This window comes from Carlito syrichta, unplaced genomic scaffold, assembly GCF_000164805.1.
Source record: "Carlito syrichta isolate Samal-C Ts95f unplaced genomic scaffold, Tarsius_syrichta-2.0.1 Scaffold308774, whole genome shotgun sequence".
NCBI lineage: Eukaryota > Metazoa > Chordata > Mammalia > Primates > Tarsiidae > Carlito > Carlito syrichta.
The window spans coordinates 81,348-100,271 of NW_007252870.1; the positions used below are offsets into that span (position 1 = coordinate 81,348).

Genomic DNA, 18,924 nt, shown 5'->3' on the forward strand with positions numbered 1-18,924 from the left:
CACGCCCGGCTGATTTTTTTGATTTATCGTAGAGATGAGGTCTCGCTGCCCAGGCGGGTCTCGAACCCGCGGGCTCAGGCAGTCCACTCACCTCAGCCTCCCAAAGGCGCGGGATTACAGGCTGAGCCACCGAGCCCGGCTTCAACCTTCAATTTTTTTTGCATGATTATTGATTTTCCTGTAATTAATTGAGCTCAGATCTGAAAAATATCTATTGAACACTGTAGTCTAATGGTTATTAAATACTAGCCATAATGCATGTTCATTTTTATGTTGTACTTTTTTTTTCTTAATTCCCTTAAAAACAGCAAGCTTTAAAAGAGGTTGGGAAAGGGTAAATGTAATAAGCTTTTTAAAAATTTTTAGTCATATCAAACAAACTTTATAAACAAAGTCCGAAATGAGAATCATGACATTCCAGTGTTTTTTCTTTGGGAAGGCAGAGATATGGATGAACAGGACAATCACGTGTGTTTTTAATCTTTTAATGCCTGTATCTATCAAACTATCATTTGTCTCTCTTGTTTCTTTTGCCTTACTCTCTAGGTCTCCTGTGGTTTGACTTTAGGGAAGTGCAAAACTGTTCTTATACAAAAGTTGGGGAATCAGAGTTTTTGCAATGGAGGCATCATAGTCTTGTGGAAAGAAAGTGTTGGTAGAAGACAAACCAAAGTTTCAAATTCTGACTCGCCCCTTTTTGTTGTGTGTCCTTGTGCAAAACACTTAACCTGTTTCCTTACACTGTGGTGTGAGGGTTGGAGAACAAATTTAAAGTGCCGGGCAAGTAGTAGGCTCTTAAGTAATGATGACAATTATGATTATATGACGGATACCAGAAACCTTTGCATTTATGAAATCATAGTCAATGATCTCACCACTAAGTTTGTTTTGCACTCAGACTTTCATAGTTCCCTTTAGTGGGTTTTCCTTTAAATGCTCTCCCCCCTCTTGATTCCGTTCACCGTATCCTGAGAAATTAGAATTGGCAGCAGAAACCTCCTTTCCTTTAGAACAAGAGTGGGCCCTCTCCCAAGGTCTCAGTGTGCTGTGTGGGACCATCCCTAACCTCCAAATTGCCAAGGGTGCACCCCCGCCCCAACTAACATTCTAGTTGCCTGTGTGAAGGAGTGATTTGTTGCGGCCTCTAACTGCTTCTTCTCTTCCTTCCTTTTTGTCATCCTGCAGTGTTCTGTGCCAAGGTCTTTGTGGCTAGGCTGCGCCAACCTGGTAGAGAGCATGTGCGCACTGAGTTGCCTGCAGAGCATGCCCAGTGTCAGATGTCTCCAGGTGCCTCTCTTCTTTCTTGTTGTAAATGTGTTTTTACGTATGCCATGAACATTTGTTGAAACTTGCAGTAGTGTGTTTAATCCAATGTTAAGTCTGCTAAATGTTCTGTGTAACCCTCTGCTTTCCTCCAGCCTGGGTGCCCCGCATGGAGGAGTTAGTACCAAGAGGGGCCCTTCTGAGCAAACAGGGTGGGCTGGACCCTGTCCTTCTCCCCTTTCTGCTCCTGCTTTTGATTCTTTCCCCCTTACCTTAAGGTTGCAATTCTCATGTTTAATAGTTGTGCATGTGCCAAAAAATCCTGGCATTTTTCATTTGGCTACCTTTAACAAGTCTTTGATGAGTGGGGAGGGTTTAATAATTAAAGTGGTGATTTTTCTACTTTGAAACACATCCTTTTGGCTTGCTTCTCTCCCCCCTTCAAAAAAGGAGGGGCGAGGGAATCTCTACTGGTGTAAAGCCTCAAATTGAATTTTATAAAGATCACAGCTTTATGCTGCCGATAACTTGTCAGTTTGGGCCACCTCCCAAAGACTAAATCTGATACCTGCCCTCAGGACTCACTCAGTTTTCCAGGCCGTGGCTGGCAGAGAATTCCACAGATAAAAGTAAAACTTTGGGTGGGTGGGAAGGGATTGCTCAGGATAAAACTGTTAGTGGTAGTGGAGTTGGTGAGCCTCTCTTGTTGGGGTGGTTTCTAAGAGAGCCAAGGCAGAAAACATTGTAGCTTTATTTGTGAAGCTTTGTTTAGAGCAAGCATGTGTTTAATTATGGTTTCAGTAGCAATATTCAGTTTTCATCACTGTTTATTCCAGACATTTTGATATATCTTTAAAAAGCAATATTAAATTCCTGGCATCCATTTGAGACTGTCCTGTTTTAGGAAAACAGTGTAAAATTAGGCATTGAATTAGAGGGATGTTATGATGGCATGGGTGACTTGACTGATCTCAAGGTTACCTTTCTATTCATGTTTACAGTCTTCAGATGGAGCTAGGGAGCCAGAAAGAAGGAAACTGTTCTTCAAATTCGAGTCAGTCATTTTATTTATTTTTTGGCAAACATTCTGAGTAGCATTGATATTGTTATTGATGCAAATTGCTTTCTTTAGAAAACTGTATAAGCTCACTAGTGCAATTAACTAGAGAGTGAATGCACTATAAAGCCCAGTTGTCTTTATATATATATAAAGGTGGCTCACAACTGTAACTGTACAGGAATTGGGTGCTTCAGTGAGGCTTTAGTGTAATGAATGTATTTTTATCTTTGGAAAAGCAGCTTCCCTGCATGCAGTGTAACTTTAACAAATGTTCTTGAAATGGCTGGCATTATTGCATGTACTCTCCTTGGTGCTATATAATGGATATTTGCATTATAATAATGGTTACACTCTTGTCTCTATTTTTCTGGGAAAACAAACAAAAAATAAATGAATGTCACAGTTGGTTTTTAGTGGACTGACCCTCTTTTTTTCCAGAACTGGAAATTTAAGTAGGGGATGAATTGTAGTTGTTAATGAGGTCTCGAAGTGCAGATTTTTAAAAAATTGCATTCTGTTAAAAGTAATTGACCAATGGAAGGCATCATTGACTATATTTTCGTAACAGTATTATGACTTCTCTGGAGGTAGGGCAAGTGGAAGCAAGTATGGCTTCTTACCTTGTTGAAAATGGAAATCCAAATTTGTTAAAAGTTCATTGATTCATCTCTTTCAGTGATAGTCATTTAAAAGAAAAAAAAAAGGAAACATTGCCTTGATTGGATGTTATTTCAGTGAGGGGGCAATATTGTCTTTAGTGGTGTGTAAGGTATTTTGTTTACTTAGGTTTTAATTTTTGCTAGTATTTAATTGAGGGTATACAGTGCAGTAAGATGAAATAAGTACTCAGCTGATTGGAATCAGCAAGTCATTACCCTATTTTGTTCCACATGTGAATGGAAAGTAAACATTTATTAATGAGCCTAGAAGACTTCCTTCCACTCCACGTATTTGTTTGCTGCATCCTCCCCTCTCCCTCCAGTTCCCACACAGTGCTAAAATTTCGTGCTTTCATTTGGGTTTGGGCTTTCAGATAGTACTCCCTTGCTTACATGCTGCATCTGTGGTTTATCGCAAAGGTGCCTCTTCCTTGACACTGCACACTTCTCTTGGCAAGCTCATTTCAAGCAGGCCTGAGAGAAGGGGTAGATTGCTGAAGAGGGCTGGCCTGGTTAACTTTGCATGGGCTCTGGAGTTTCTTGACAGGGTCCCCCTTAAATTGTCACATTGGTCCCACTGATAGTTGTAAATTTGACCAATTGCCCTATGTGACTGAAATAGTGTACCTTTTGAAAAATAGTTGTGAAAATAGTTGTCCTTAGGCATAATTGAGCCAGTCTACTTTCTGCCATTTGTGAGAAGGAAAAGGGGTATCAGAGACTTAAAAACCACTCACTGCCTACTCACTTGGTGCTTCACATGTATTAGTGACAATCCTGTGAGTTAGGTGCTATTAATGTTATCTTCAGTTTGCTGATGTGTAAACTGAGTCTGAGGTGACTGTTTGACCCAATTTAATATTTACATAACTGGAAAGTAGTAGAACTGGTATATGAACCACATGTTTATTTGCCTGATTCCCAAGCCGGTTTTCCTTCCCCTATGCTACAATGCTACCTTTCTAGAGTTTTCCATCTTAGTTTTATTTGCAGAAACTTTACTTTTGATATGTGTTGTGTAGTTTATTTAGTCAATTTTCTATTTTAAAACAAAATGGAAAAAACTTTTCAAAGTCTATAGGAAAAAAAAAATTGGCATTCTGTTTGCCAAAAGTGCACATTCCTGGACCTTAAAACTAGTGAGGTTCCTGAATGTACTTTCTGCTAACTTAATTCCAAGACTATTTACTGAGCAACTGGTATGTGCCAGGGCCTCTACGGGTGCTGGGCATATAAAGGATGAACAACACAGACTTATTCCCTGCTCTCAAGGAGCCCATTGAAGTAGCAGACCTGTGTATGAACATCCAGGCAGAACCACGAATGGAGGCCAGGCATGTGTGCATGTGTGTGTAATAAATCTCTGAAGTTAGCCAGACCTATATGTGTTTTTAAAACAAAGTGAACCAGTTTAAACTAGGATTAACCTACATATTTTAGAACAGTTGAGCTGGGATATCTGGATATTGCTGAATTGAGTCAGTATTTCATTTGCTTAAGATATCCAGAATTGACCAGCTGATTGTTACATCAGATAACCAAGAGTTCAGGCTACGTAGAGTGTTTATTTGCCAAGGCACCTATGGCATGAGAATACCAATGATAATTTATTTTCCACCTTTTTTCTGTGTTTTGGCCTCTAGGCTTTGGGTTATCTCATTTGATCTTTTACAGAGAAGTTATCTATCTTGCCATTTTTGTACATGAAGTTAGAGAACTGAGTTGACTTGCTTAAGATTACACATTTATTTAAGTGGCAGACCTGGGTTATGAACCTAATCTGGATAACTGCAAAGCCAGTGCTCTAGTCACCAGGCTGTAGTGACAACTGCCATTTTAACGTGGCAACTGCCATTTTTAGATTGAAACAAATTCCCCTTAATTTGTAGTGTTAAAAATGTAAAGCTAACACACCCAGGGTGATGTAGACTGACAAATTTTCTTGGGAATGCTATTTTCAGCCTCTCAGCTCAGAGCAAGTGTTAGTGGTAAGCTTTTCTCAGTGGTAGGACTGATTACTTGGAACGGTGTGAGGATCGTGTGAATCAAGTTTTAGTGCCTCCTTCCAAGCTCCAGTGCATGTAGTGCTTGGTGGTAATTACATTCAGCTCTTGACAGCTGCCTTTCTTGTTTCTTTTCTTTCTTTCAGGATTGTAGGGAGCCACAGTGGTCTGAGAATGCTACCATCAGAACTTATCATAGCCACTGACATAAGAGGATTTTTTTTTTAAAGAAGGGAGATAGCTTGGTAGCAAGAACCCTGGCTCAGGAACAAAGAGATCTCAATTCTAGTTCTGTCCCTTCTAATGACTGTGACATTGGGCAACTTCCTTTACTTTTCTGAAGCTCAGTTTCCTCATCTTTAAAAATCAAGGTAGTAGGCCTCCATGTGGTAGCTCACACCTGTAATCCCAACACTTTGGGAGGTCAGGACAGGAGGATTGCTTGATCTCGGAAGTTTAAGACCAGCCTGGGCAACACAGTGCGACCTCATCTCTGTAAAAAGTGAACTGGCCTTGGTGGTGTGCACCTGTAGTCCCAGTTTCTTGGGAGGCTGAGGAAGAAGAATCACCTGAGCCCAGGTGATTGAGGTCGCGGTAAGCAACTGCACTCCATCTGGGTGACAGAGTGAGACCCCAACTCAAAAAAAAAAGAAGTTAGTTTTATTTACCACCCAGGGTTTTTGTGAAGTAGAAGAAGGCAATCTTACTGATTCTTACTGTTGAATGGTGACAAAAATCCATTTCTTTCTTTGCTTGCTTCTGGTTCTTTATTCAAGAAGTGGGAATTCTAGTACTGCAGTCTTAGATTGCAGGGCAGTGTGAGAATAAGCTAAAAGACCATTCATACGATATGCTTCCTCCTGTTTGGTGTTCTCCCTTGTCCAGAGCCAGGGCCTGTCTTCTCAGGCTGCACGTGACTGTTTCATCGCTTGCTTTTGTGTCTTTCCTAATGAGCATTGGGAATTTGGCATTTCTTGTTGATTATCCTGTATCACTCTGGGTCTGATCATGTGAACCTTTTGAGTTGTTCAGTGGCAGAATCTAGTAGTTTATGAACGTTAAAAAACTTTTTCTCTTTTTATTTTTTATTTTTTAAATTTTTTGAGTTGGAGTCTCACTGTCACCCAGACTGGAGTGCAGTGGCCACTCCTGGCCACCGTAGCCTCAACCTGCTGGGTCCGGCAATCCTTCCGCCTCAGCCTTCCAAGTAACTGGAACTAACACGTGCATGGTACCACACCCAGCTAATTTTTTGATTTATTGTAGAGATGAGGTCTCCCCAAGTTGCCCAGATGGGTCTTGAACCCGCGAGCTCAGGCAATCCACTCACCTCAGCCTCCCAAAAAGCTGGGATTACAGGCTGAGCCACTGAGCCCGGCTCATTTTTTCTTTTTATAAGAAAATTTACAAAATATATTTTAAAAAATTAGTAACCTCACCACCTATCACCACCCAGAAAGAACATCTGAGGGTGTCATTTCTGTTAGGTATGGAGGAATCCATCAAATTGTGCACATTCTCTACGATTCTGGGGGTGGTGATGATCATAGCAGTGGTGTTGTAGTGTCCTGTGGAGCCCCAGCTTGACTTTGGAGGCACTCAAGAGATAAAGGAGGGCTTTGCATGGTGCCTCCCACTTCTTCTCACCCTCAACACTTCTGGATTTGTCTGTTTAATTAGTAGGGCTCTTAGCAAGATTTTATTATAAAAGCTTTCTGCTTATGGAAATATTCAAACATGCAGAAAAATGAAGAGAATTACTCAGTTACCTTGAACAGTTTTCAAAATTATGCTAATCTTAGTTCAACTTTTCTTCAATTTTATTTTTTTGGGCATTTTGAAAGCAAATCTTAGATGGCTTAATTTTTAAAAGTTTTACAAATCACTGTTTTATTGTCAGCATTTAAAGCATATTTAAACAAGGTTCATAAAATTAAAAATAGCGTAGCTAGTCCTGAAGGTTATAAGAAGACATGTAAAGTTTCCTTTGACCCTAAGTTTCACTTCCCAAAGTATCATTTATCAGTTTTCCGTTATTCTTATAGCCTAAAGCTGAAAAAATTGTAAGTACAACCATACTATATACATTATTTTTCAGTTAATAATTTTTAAATTAGTTTATAGGAGGGGAGCCCAATAAAAATTGGAATTATCTTTTAGAGGGTGGGCCCGTTGTAGTATACTCGGAATTTGTTCCTCCGGATCAAACAGTCAGGCAAAGATTTTATCTCGGACTTTTGAGAAGGCTGAGTTATGATTTGTAGAATAAATGTACTGAGTTGTGGCGAACATGTGACTGATTCTTCCACCATGACAACACACCTGCCAACACAATGCTGAGTGTTCAGCAGTTTTTGATCAAAAATGGTGTGACCCCCATACCCCACCCTTCCTATTCACTCGATCTTGCCCTGAGTGACTTTTTTTTTTTGTTTCTCTGGATGCGAAAATCCTCAAAGAGAAATGTTTTGCCAATGTGAAAGAAGTGAAACAAAAAACTGCAGAAGCACTAAAAGGCATCAAAATTGATGTGTTCAGAAACTATTTTGAACAGTGGAAAAAGCACCTTGATAGGTATATTGCATCAAACAGAGAGTACTTTGAAAGAGACTGAAGTTTAAACATGTAAGAATAAATATACAATTTTTTAATAAATAAATTCTTGGTTTTTTTTGGTCCCCCATCTCTCCATATCTGCATATAAAATCATATAGAATTCTATTCTTTTTTTATATGCAGTAATATGCCATCATATGGTCTTAACTTTTTTTATTTAAAAGAGATAGGTCGTTTCCTTTTGAAGGGCGTTAAGCTACAGTTTTTGGTGGGGGTATCATAAGTACTTCAATCATTTCACTGCACATGTATCTTTAGGTTTACATGATTATGACTAGAATAAATTCCTAAAAGTGCAATTGCTTGGTTAAAGAATATCAGTGTTTTATTATTAATTAATTAAAATATCTATATGCACAAGTATTTAATAATCTCTCCCTTCCAACTCCTTCCTCCCCTCTAAGAAACAATGTTAACATTTTGTTGTCTGGCATTGTGTATATGTTTTCTTTTTTCATGGTAACCTGATAAATTGAGATTTTCTACCATCATTTTAAATCATTGCATGGTATTTCATTTAGTAGATATATTACTGATTTTAAGAAATCTTCACTTCCATATTAAGACTGCTTATAATTTTTGAGACATTTTAAGCCTGGTTGAGTTGAACATCATTGTAACTCAGACTTTGTAAACTTGTATGATTATTTTCTTAGGTAAGAGAGTATGCACATTAAAAAATTTAAGTTGCTAGTTTGTACTTTGAGAAGCTGGGTCAAATTATACTAAAAGTAGCGCTGAGGGAGTCATACATCCTGGATGACACTGGATATTTTAATTTTGTATTTCTTTACTGTTTTGATGAATGAAGATGCAAAACGGATAACTTGTTATAATGTCCATTTATTTGATTGCTAATGAGAGAGAATATATATTATATATAATATATGCATTACATGTATTTAGTTATTGTATTTATTGGCTATTCCCTTTGCTTGTCATGAGTTACCTCGTCATATCCTTTTTTCATTTTTCTTAAAAAATTTGTTTAAAATATTTTTTTTGAGATAGGGTCTCACTGTATTGCCCATGCTGGTCTCGAACTTGGGCTCAAGCAGTTCTCCCTCCTTAGACTCCCAAAGTACTGGGATTAGAGGTATGAGCCACTACACCCAGCTTTTTTTTTCTTTTCATTTTTTTGTTGGTGGCTTCATTTACAAAAAATCTGGTTTGTAGGAATTATTTATATGTTAAATACATTAACTGTCATTTATTGCATTTATTTCCCCCAGTTTGACACTGCCTTTCAGGTTTTTTTAATAATACTTTTGGCCATGATACAAGTTTTGAAAGAAATGTTTACTTTTTATGTAGTTACACTTATTTTTTTCTTTTAGTATTCTTCTAAATGGTTTATGGCATTATTTTATGCATTTAAATCTTTCATTTTCTGTCATTTATTTTCTATATGCTGTGGATTAGGGACATGTATTCTTTCTAAATGGCCTGTCTATTTTCAGCATATTGTTTACTGATCCTAGTATTTTTTCATTGATTTGAAATTATATGTACATGTTTCACTTCCTTGTGTCCAGTGAGTCCCACTCACAGAAGTATCTAGTCTCTTTCAAACATTCTCCTTCACTTCCTTATCACATCATCAGTCATCAACTTCTGTAGGCTCATGGTCCACAGCTGTCTGTGCTGTCATTTATATGTAGTATACTGTCTTTATACTGTAGAATATGTCTTTTATATGTAGCTTGAAAGTATCTGGTTAATGATGACACGGTTTTTGAAGGTGCAGTGTCAAGCAGAAAGATTTGTTTTAACGTTCTTTTAAAGCGATTTTCTCTGTTATTACTGTGAATTGAAATTTAAAAAAATCATTTCTATGTTATATTTTATAAAAACGATGAGGGTGACTTGATGAGAATTTGAAGCAGCAGAAGAACAGGAAGTAAATTAATATTTTGGTGAAAGTTTTATTGGTAGCACAATGCCTGGCATATAGTACTAGCACTCAATAGATCACATCTTTGGAAGTAAGCCTATGGAAGTGAGCCTCTGCTAAATGAAAACTATACCTTGCTTAACAGTTATAGTATGAGGCTTGCAAAACAATGTGTGTGATTTCATTGTATAGTTTGAGGATAAGGAAGTGGGTAAATGGAATTCAGACCACGTTAAAGAATGGCATATACCTCATACTATAGGCATTTATTAGGCTGCTTGTAAAAATGATGGTTTTTAAAAATTTTATTGATTTATATTTGCTGTTTATTCTGTTTATGAAAGTAACACTTTTAGGTGGGCATGGTGGCTTGCACCTGTAATCCCAGCACGTTGGGAGGCTGAGGCAAGAGGATTCCTGAGCCTAGTGGTTCGAGACCAGCCTGGGCAACTTGGCGAGACCTCGTCTCTACAATAAATAAATAAATAAAATTAGCTGGGCATGGTGGCACACGCCTGTAGTTCCAGCTACTTAGAAGACTGAGGTGGAAGGATTGCCTGAGCCTGCAGGTCGAGGATGTGGTTGCTGTGATTGTGCCACTGCACTCCAACCTTGGTCATAGAATGAGAATCTGACACACAAAAAAAAAGAAAAAGAAAAAAGAAAAGAAAATAACACTTTTGATTGCAAGAATTATAGACAGTGGATAAGTTTAGAGAAAAAATTATCCTTTTGCCTACAATCTCACCTCATTTTAGTGTCTGTTTTTTCTCTTGACATTTCTATATATGTATGCTTATATGTATATATACTTTTTGGTTTTTTTTTTTCTGAGTCTCACTCTGTCGCCCAGAATGGAGTGCAGTGGTTTGCTCCCGGCCACTGCAGCCTCGACTTGCTGGGCTCCAGTGATCCTTCTGCCTCAGCCTTCCAAGTAACTGGAACTACAGGTGTCCGCTGCCACTCCTGGCTAATTTTTTTTTTTTTTTTATTGTAGAGATGAGGTCTCTGCAGGTGGGTCTCAATCCCATGGGCTCAGGCAATCTACTTGCCTCGGCCTCCCAAAGTGCTGGGATTACAGGCTGAGCCACTGAGCCCGGCCCTACTTTTTGTTTTTATATAGGCATATACTCCATATACTGAACTATAACAGTTTTTAAATTGTACGGTATGAACAATGTGGTTTGTAATAGTAAACTTAGTTCTACATTTTTACTAACTGCCGTCTAATTGTCTGAGTGTACAATAGTTTAATCAGTCTCTTACTGATGGATGTTAAGTTCATTAAATTTTGCTGCATAGTCATGATTAAATCCTTAGGTTATATTACTCATTGACAAAATTTTGAATAAAAAAATATGGACTTTCTTAAGGCATTGACTTACCAAAAATAGTTAATCTAATTTTTAGTATTGTCAGTAAAGTATGATTATAGTAGAAATGAATGCCTAGTGTAGGCAAGTGGGAAATAATAGAAAACCATGAAGAATAAATTAAAAATCACCCCTTGTTCACTCATTTGTTTTTTTCTTCAAGCAGAGAGTGTTTATGATTTTTACATGACAGGCATTAATGTAGGGTCTGGGAAAGCTGGAGTGACAAAACAGACAAAAAACCTATGCTTTCTTGGAACCTACATTGTAGTCACACAAGAAAATTAGTAAAACATACAATGTGTTGTTAGATGGTAATACATTCTGTGGAGAAAAGCGGGATAGGGGACCCCAGGTTTGGGAAGGGCTTTGGTTTTGGAGTGATCAGGGAAAGCCTTCCTAAGAAGATGCCATCTGAGCCAACACCTGCAGGAAATGAGGGCACAAACTGTGTGAATATCTAGGGGAAGAGAATCCCCAGCAGCCGGAACAGCAGTTGCACAGGTCCAGGGGCAGGAATGTTTGTGGCTTGTTGGAATAGCCAGAGGGCTAATGTCTGACTGGAGTGTGTAATGAGGGAGAGAGTAGCAGGAGACGACTTCAGAGAGAAAAGAAGAGAAGGCAGGATGAATTCTGTAGGCCTCTAGACCTTACTAGACTTTGACTTTTATTCTGCATGAGATGGGAAGTTCTACCAGAGGAGATGCCTAACAGGATCACTTTGGCTGCTGTGTAGACAATAGAATGACAAGGTGGACACAGGGAGATCACCTCTAAGATTGACCAGCATGTCAGTTGGGGTTCTTCAGGGAATCAGAATCAGTCTTTGATATTTAAGATATTTTTTGATATTTAGATATTTTAGAGAACTGGTCCATATGGTTGTGGGGGCTGGCAAGATTGAAGTTTATAGGCCATGCTGTTGTAGCGTTGGGGCAAAGTTCTTTGGGAAACCAAGGTGTTTACTCTTTTTTTTTTTTTGAGTTAGAGTCTCACTCTGTCACCCAGGCTGGAGTGCAGTGGCACGCTCCCGGCCACTGCAACCTCAACCTGCTGGGCTCCGGCGATCCTTCCATCTCAGTCTTCCAAGTAGCTGGAAGGAACTACAGGCACGCGCTACCACGCCCAGCTAATTTTTGATTTATTGTAGAGATGAGGTCTCGCTAAGTTGCCCAGGCAGGTCTTGAACCCGCGGGCTCAGACAATCCACTCACCTCAGCCTCCCAAAGGCGCGGGATTACAGGCTGAGCCACTAAGCCCGCTAGTGTTTACTCTTAAGACCTTCGACTGATTAATCAGGATGAAACTGGCCTACATTATGGAGGGTGATATGCTCTACTCAAAATCTACTGATGGTAAATGTTAATCACACCTAGAAACACTTCTACGGTGATATCTAGATTAGCGTTTGACCAAAAAACTGGCCACCACAGCCTGGCCAAGTTGACACATACAATTAAACATCACAAGCAGATAGGGAAGAGAACAAACTCCAGAGTTGGTGGTTCAGAATGGAAGCATTCAGTTCATGAAGAAATGAAAGGGTGAATGTGATGCTAGTAGAAATGGTAATTGATCCTGTCAAGCCAGTATCATAGCAGTAATATCTAACAAAAATTTAGGGATGATTTGGACTTTAGAGCCCTGGTATAGTCAGGGGATAGAAATATGATAAGTTTCTACTTGCAGTAATGAAGTAGTGAGTGCCTCCTGGAGAATCATTAGTATAGAATATTCACTTTGTGGAAGAACCAGAAGCATCTGGGGAACTTACAGTGGATGAGCACTTATCTGCTTAGACATGCTACTAGGCTCTTTCCCATACATTATCTTTCTTAATCCTCTGGACAGCTTTGTCAGCTCAGTGCTCTTATGTCTGTTTTATACATGAGGAAGTTGAGACTTGGGGAGAGAGAGCATGTGACTTGTCTAAGGGAACACACCTATTACATGATAGAGCCAGGATGCAAACCTAGTTCAGATATACCTTACTGCCTCTGAAAGTAGAAACTGCTTTCATAGAGATGATTTTTGTATTTTAAGTTGTAAATAGGCTGTTTTTTTATTTGTTTTTCAGTCAGAGTCTCTACTGTCGCCTAAGCTGGAGTGCAGTGGCAAGCTCATAGCTACCACAGCCTCAACCTGCTGAACTTGGGATCCTTCCACCTTCTAAGTAGTTGGGACTACAGATGTGTACCACAGCACCCATCTAATTTTTTGATTTATTGTTGTAGAGATGAGGTCTCGCCAAGTTGCCCAGGCTGGTCTCAAACCCCTGGACTCAGGCAGTCCTCTTGCCTCTCCCTCCCAAAGTGCTGGGATTACATGCATGAGCCACCACGCCCAGCAGTAAATAGACTTTTCTAAATCTTGGAGCAATTATGCAATAGCAGTGCTATTTCTGTTGTTATACCAGGAGCTTGCATGATCAGATATCTCCTCGTCAGAAAGACCTCCTGTGACCACCCAATCTAAAATAGCTTCCTGCTTTCCACTCTGTTCTTTTACCCTGCTTTATGTTTTCTTCATAACACTTTGCACTGTCTGAAATTATGTTCCATGCTTGTTTTTTCTTCCTGTCTGTTGTCTTTTCCTCCCACCAGAATTCAAGTTCAATGAGAAAAAGGGTCATGTCTTCTTGTTTACTGTCTGGTAAACATATCTGTGTCTAGATAGTTCCTGTCAGACAGTAGGTGTTCAGTAATTGTTTATTGAGTAAAGAATAAGCATAATAAGCTGGAATGTGAAGGAAGTTCTGTTTCTGAATTTGGTTAGGATTATATGGTATAATACTGTTTGTTGTCATAGTCAGGACTACTTTGGACTTCATTTTCAAGTTCTATTAATCTAAGTGTTCCTGTGAGTTGAAAGATTATCTTGAAAAAAATTGACTTTGCTTTGAAGACCAACTTGTGTTTTTGTTTTGCTTTAAAGAGTTCTCGTTTTGATTATAAAACTAATACATACTATATATTATAGAATGTTGGAATAAAAGTAGAACGAAAAGTGAAAAATAACCCATGATTTAGGGAATTACATTAATAGTCTGGCATATTTCCTTTAGTTTCAAATTCATGCATATGTTTTACATAGTTGGCACTAATATTGTATAATGTATATATGACTTTATATGCTTTATGCTTTGCTTGCTCAATAGGATGATTATGTTAACATATTCCTATAATTTCTCGTAACAGAATTTGAAATTACCACATAATGCATTTCATGAGCTTTTTGTAATTTGTCATTTCTTTAGGTGCCTAGAATCTTCATTCTTAATTTTTTTTTTTTTTTTGAGTTGGAGTCTCACTCTGTCGCCCAGACTGGAGTGCAGTGGCCGCTCCTGGCCACCGCAGCCTCGACCTGCTGGGCTCCGGCGATCCTTCCACCTCAGCCTTCCAAGTAGCCGGAATTACAGGCATGCGCTACCACGCCCGGCTGATTTTTTTGATTTATTGTAGAGATGAGGTCTCGCTGCCCAGGCGAGTCTCGAACCCGGGGGCTCAGGCAATCCACTCACCTCAGCCTCCCAAAGGCGCGGGATTACAGGCTGAGCCACCGAGCCCGGCTCATTCTGAATTTTTAAAAAACTAATTGCCATGTTTGTACATAAATCTTTGCCTTCATTTTGAATTACTTAGGGTGTATTTCTAGGAGAACCATTATAAATATCTTCTCAAATTGTTTTCCAGATGATTTACTTCTCATTGTACCTTTACTAGGCATGAACATCATTTTGAAAAATTTTAGCAAGCCTATTGCTGTGTGATTTAGCAGCATAGTCTAAATTCACATACCTCTTTACAAGTGGCAACTCCTCACTCTGAGCAATTTGTATATATATTGAATCAGCTAAGGCGTGGCCTACCAAAAGACCTATTATTACTGGATATGCTTGGCCAAGAGAAAGAACTCCAGAGACAAGTTCAAATACATAACAGTGGCCAACCCACGGCTTCCTATTGAATTGCCTGGGCTCTGTGACTAGAGTTCAAAAGGGAGATCATTCAGTTAGAATAGGATTATTCAGAAAATATGAAAACATGGAATCACTCATAGATCTTGTATATATTTATGCTATTGGTATGAGTACTTACTATGTCCCATGCATTAGGGTATGAATAAGCTGCCAGTCTTTGTCGACAGATTGCATATAAACACTCTCTACCCTAACATAAGGAAGGTTCCTTTCTTTAGAAAACTTAAGAGTCACTTATTGGAGTCCTTGTAAATCTTTTACATTAGAGGATGCTAGTTATGTAATTGGAGTAAAAGGCAAAAATATTAAGTCCTGTACTTTAAGACAATAGGAAATGAAAAACTGAGGGTTAAAGAAATGGCAACTGTGATAGTAGGTAGGAAGAAACTATTACATAATTTAAAAAAATAAAAGACTTTGCCAAAGGAAACATTGCCAAGGGGCATCTAATAGAGTTCACAGAAAAGGGATGGATGAGCCCTTTATGTTGGCTAGTAGTGAACAGTGGCTTGGGGAACCTATAGTGTCAGTAAGTTCTAGTTTGAGATGTTTGTACGGTCATCTGACAGTGGTGGTAAAATAAGGGCCTCAAAGATTTCAGCACATTTATTCCTAGGAACGTGAGCCTACAATTTGAAGCGTTAGATATTAACTAATGTAGAGAAGCCATTGAAAAGTTGCTTTTTATTTATTTTGAGATAGTTGCAACTTATGGAGAAGTTGCAAGAGCAATGCAAATGACTTTTTGTATCCCAAACTTTTGAAAGTAAATCTGACTGAATGCTTCTGTCATGCTGTAATATTTTATTATATATTTTCTATAAAAATTGGATGTTTGACTGGACTTGGTGACTCAGCCTGTAATCCCTGCACTTTGGAAGGCTGAGGCGAGTGGATTGTCTGAGCCTGTGACTTCGAGACCCGCCCGGGCAACTTGGCAAGACCTCGTCTCTACAATAAATCAAAAACTAGCTGGGCATGGTAGCACGTGCCTGTAGTTCCAGCTACTTGGAAGGCTGAGGCAGAAGCATTGCCAGGAGCCCAGTAGGTCGAGGTTGCGGTGGCCGGGAGCATGCCTCTGCACACCAGTCTGAGCAACAGAGTGAGACTCCAACTCAAAAAAAAACCAAAAAAAAGGATGTTCTACATAATCATAATATAAGAATCAAATTAGTATATTAACATTGATAGATTACTGCTATCTAATCAGGTTTCATCTGAATTCCTTATAATTTCCTTTAGAGCAGAGCTGTCGCCTTCAGAATGATGCATTCCTTTAGTTGTCATACCTCCTTAGCTTATTCAGTCTGGGACAGTTTGTTAGTCTTCGTTGGACTTCTGTAACTCTGACACTTCTGTAGATTACAGGCTATTTTGTAGTGTCACTTTACATTTGTCTTTTGTTTCCTTATGCTTATATTTGGGTTATACATCTTTGGTAGGAAGATCACAATGGTGATTACTGTGTTCTTCTCATTGCATCCTCTCAGGTGGTGTGTGATTTTGATTTGTCTCATTAAGAATGTGATCTTGGCCGGGCATGGTGGCTCAAGCCTGTAATCCCAGCACTTTGGGAGGCCAAGGCGAGAGGATTGCCTGAGCCGAGGGGTTCAACACCAGCCTGGGCAACTTGGCAAGACCTCATCTCTACAATATATCAAAAAATTAACTGGGTGTGGTAGCGCACACCTATAGTTCCAGCTACTTGGAAGACTGAGGCAGAAGGATTGCCTGAGCCCAACAGGTTGAGGCTGCGGTGGCCGTGAATGTGCCAAGCACTCCATCCTGGGTGAGACTCCGACTCAAAAAAAAAAAAATGATGATCACTTTGGTCCTTGAATAAGGTAGTGTCTAGCAAGTCTTCTTCAAGGTAAAGGTATTTTTCCCCCTTTAATTATGAAGTACTGTGTGGGGAGGTACTTTGAAACTAGACAAATAGCCTGTTTTCATCAGAATTTTAATTTTTCAGTTACTGTACCAGTATGGCCTAGTGTTTTCCTATTTTATTCAGTAGGTTGTAATCTTTTATCATCGCTATTTATTTTGATGGTCAGATTGTTCAAAGTTTGGCCAGTGTGTCCTCTTTCAAATTGGCTTCTGTAGTCTTTTGATCTGCCCTCATAATTGCCTAAACACTTCCTTACTTTCTGCTGTAACATGTTCCAGACTCATTTGTATTTTTCCTGTTCTCAGCCTTGGAGCCAGCTGTTTCTCCAAAGAGCCCTGGTTCCTTTTAGAGAAGAATGGTATTGGATTTGGGTGGCAAGTGTGTTAGTGCTATTGGAATGCCATTGCTTTTAGACTCTTTTAGCCAACTTTGTGAGTGATATACGTATACTTTTGTTTCTCTCTATAAAACACTTTACTCTTCTTCTATGTATTAGTAACTGTGAGTTCATACTGATATCTCCAATTCTAGTCTAGCGTCAAATATTTCATTCTAGCCTTCCATGAGGATATATTTATAACTCTCTAACAGTAAGAAACCTGGCATCCCAATTCCACAATATATTTACTCCCTTGCTCAGTCCTACCTTGCATATTAAGTAGTTTTAGAATTACGGTCAGCCCTCTGCATACATGGATTCAACCAACCTTGCACAGAAAATATTTTAAAAATAAAAATAAAAACTAACACTACAACAGTTAAAAGAAAGAATACAGTAGAACAACTATTTATATAGCTTTTATATTATATTAGATATTATGAACAATATTTAGATATTATGAACAATCTAGAGATATAAAGTATATGAGATGTATTAGATATTATGAACAATCTAGAGATGTAAAGTATATGAGAGGCTATCCTTAGGTTATATACAAACACAACGCCATTTTATATAAGGCACTTGAGTGTCAGTGATTTTGGAAGTCTATGAGGGGTAGGGGGTGTGAGTTCTGGAACCAGTCCCCCAAGGATACTGAGGAATGACTGTATTCCTAACATCACTGAAAAATAAATATACTAACACTAACCATACTAAATATTTCTTTACAGTAACTTAAAAAAATCTTGTTTGTGACCGAATATTTCAGCCACTGAGTTCAAGAACCACTTGGGTTAGTGTTTAGCCCCTACCATTCAAGTGTGATTATAGTATTCATTTGAAATATACTTAGGTTTATCCGTTTCTGCTGATATTCCATCTCTCTCTCTTTTTTTATCTGAGTATATAAAGCATCTAATTTAGTTTGGAGTCAGAACAACACAAAAGGCTGTACTCTTCTCATCTTTTCTGTCCTGTTTCCATTAGGTAAGTTTCATTAGTTTTATTAGTTTCTGATTTATCCTTCTTGGCATTCTTTGTGCATTAATGAAAAGATACATGTATGTATATTTTCTTATTTTTGCTTTTTTTTTTTTTTTTACACAAAATGTAGTGTACAATATATACTCTTTTGTATTTTGTTTTTTTACTTAAAAGTGTATCCCGAACATAGGGGCCTTCCTTGTTTCGGCTTATGGCTGCATAGTACTCTGTTGTACTTTCCTATGCTGGCTGTAGTTTATTCAGCCAGTCTCTTATGTATAAGCATGTAGATTGTTTCCACTTTTTTTGAAATTACAAACAGTCCTGTTATGAATAACCTTGTGCCTATGTATTTTCATATTACTGAATAAGTGTATCTTTAAGGAGAATTCCTAGTTGTGGAGTTGCTGGATCATAAGGTAAATTACACAGTTGGTTTTGTTAAATATTGTCAAATTCTCCTTTAGAAGGTTGCACACATTTGCTTTCCCACCAGAAATACACAAGAGTGCCGCTCCCTTGCTGCCTCATCAGCTTGAGTTTTGTTGTACTTCTGCGTATTTACCAGTAGGTTAGGTGAGAGAAGTGTGAAGCTTTAAGTTGCATCACTTTAATTGTAAGACTGAACATCTTTTCTGTTTTTTTTTTTTGAGTTGGAGTCTTACTCAGTCATCCAGACTAGAGTGCAGTGGCCGCTCCCAGCCACCGCAGCTTCGACCTGCTGGACTCCAGCCATCCTTCTGCCTCAGCCTTCCAAGTAGCCGGAATTACAGGCGTGCGCTACCACGCCCAGCTAATTTTTTTGATTTATTGTAGAGATGAG

At 38.7% G+C, this 18,924-nt stretch overlaps 1 protein-coding gene across 2 annotated transcripts in view; it reads left to right on the forward strand.

Annotated features, from left to right (window-relative positions):
* Positions 1 to 18,924, forward strand: part of FBXW11 (F-box and WD repeat domain containing 11) — a 143,997-nt gene that overhangs the window by 44,960 nt on the left and 80,113 nt on the right. For both annotated transcript variants that reach the window (XM_021716352.1, XM_008065684.2), the window contains one exon: positions 1,186 to 1,287. In XM_021716352.1, the coding sequence (XP_021572027.1) occupies positions 1,237 to 1,287 (51 nt within the window). In that variant the 5' untranslated portion in view covers positions 1,186 to 1,236. The remainder of the gene's footprint in view (positions 1 to 1,185; positions 1,288 to 18,924) is intronic.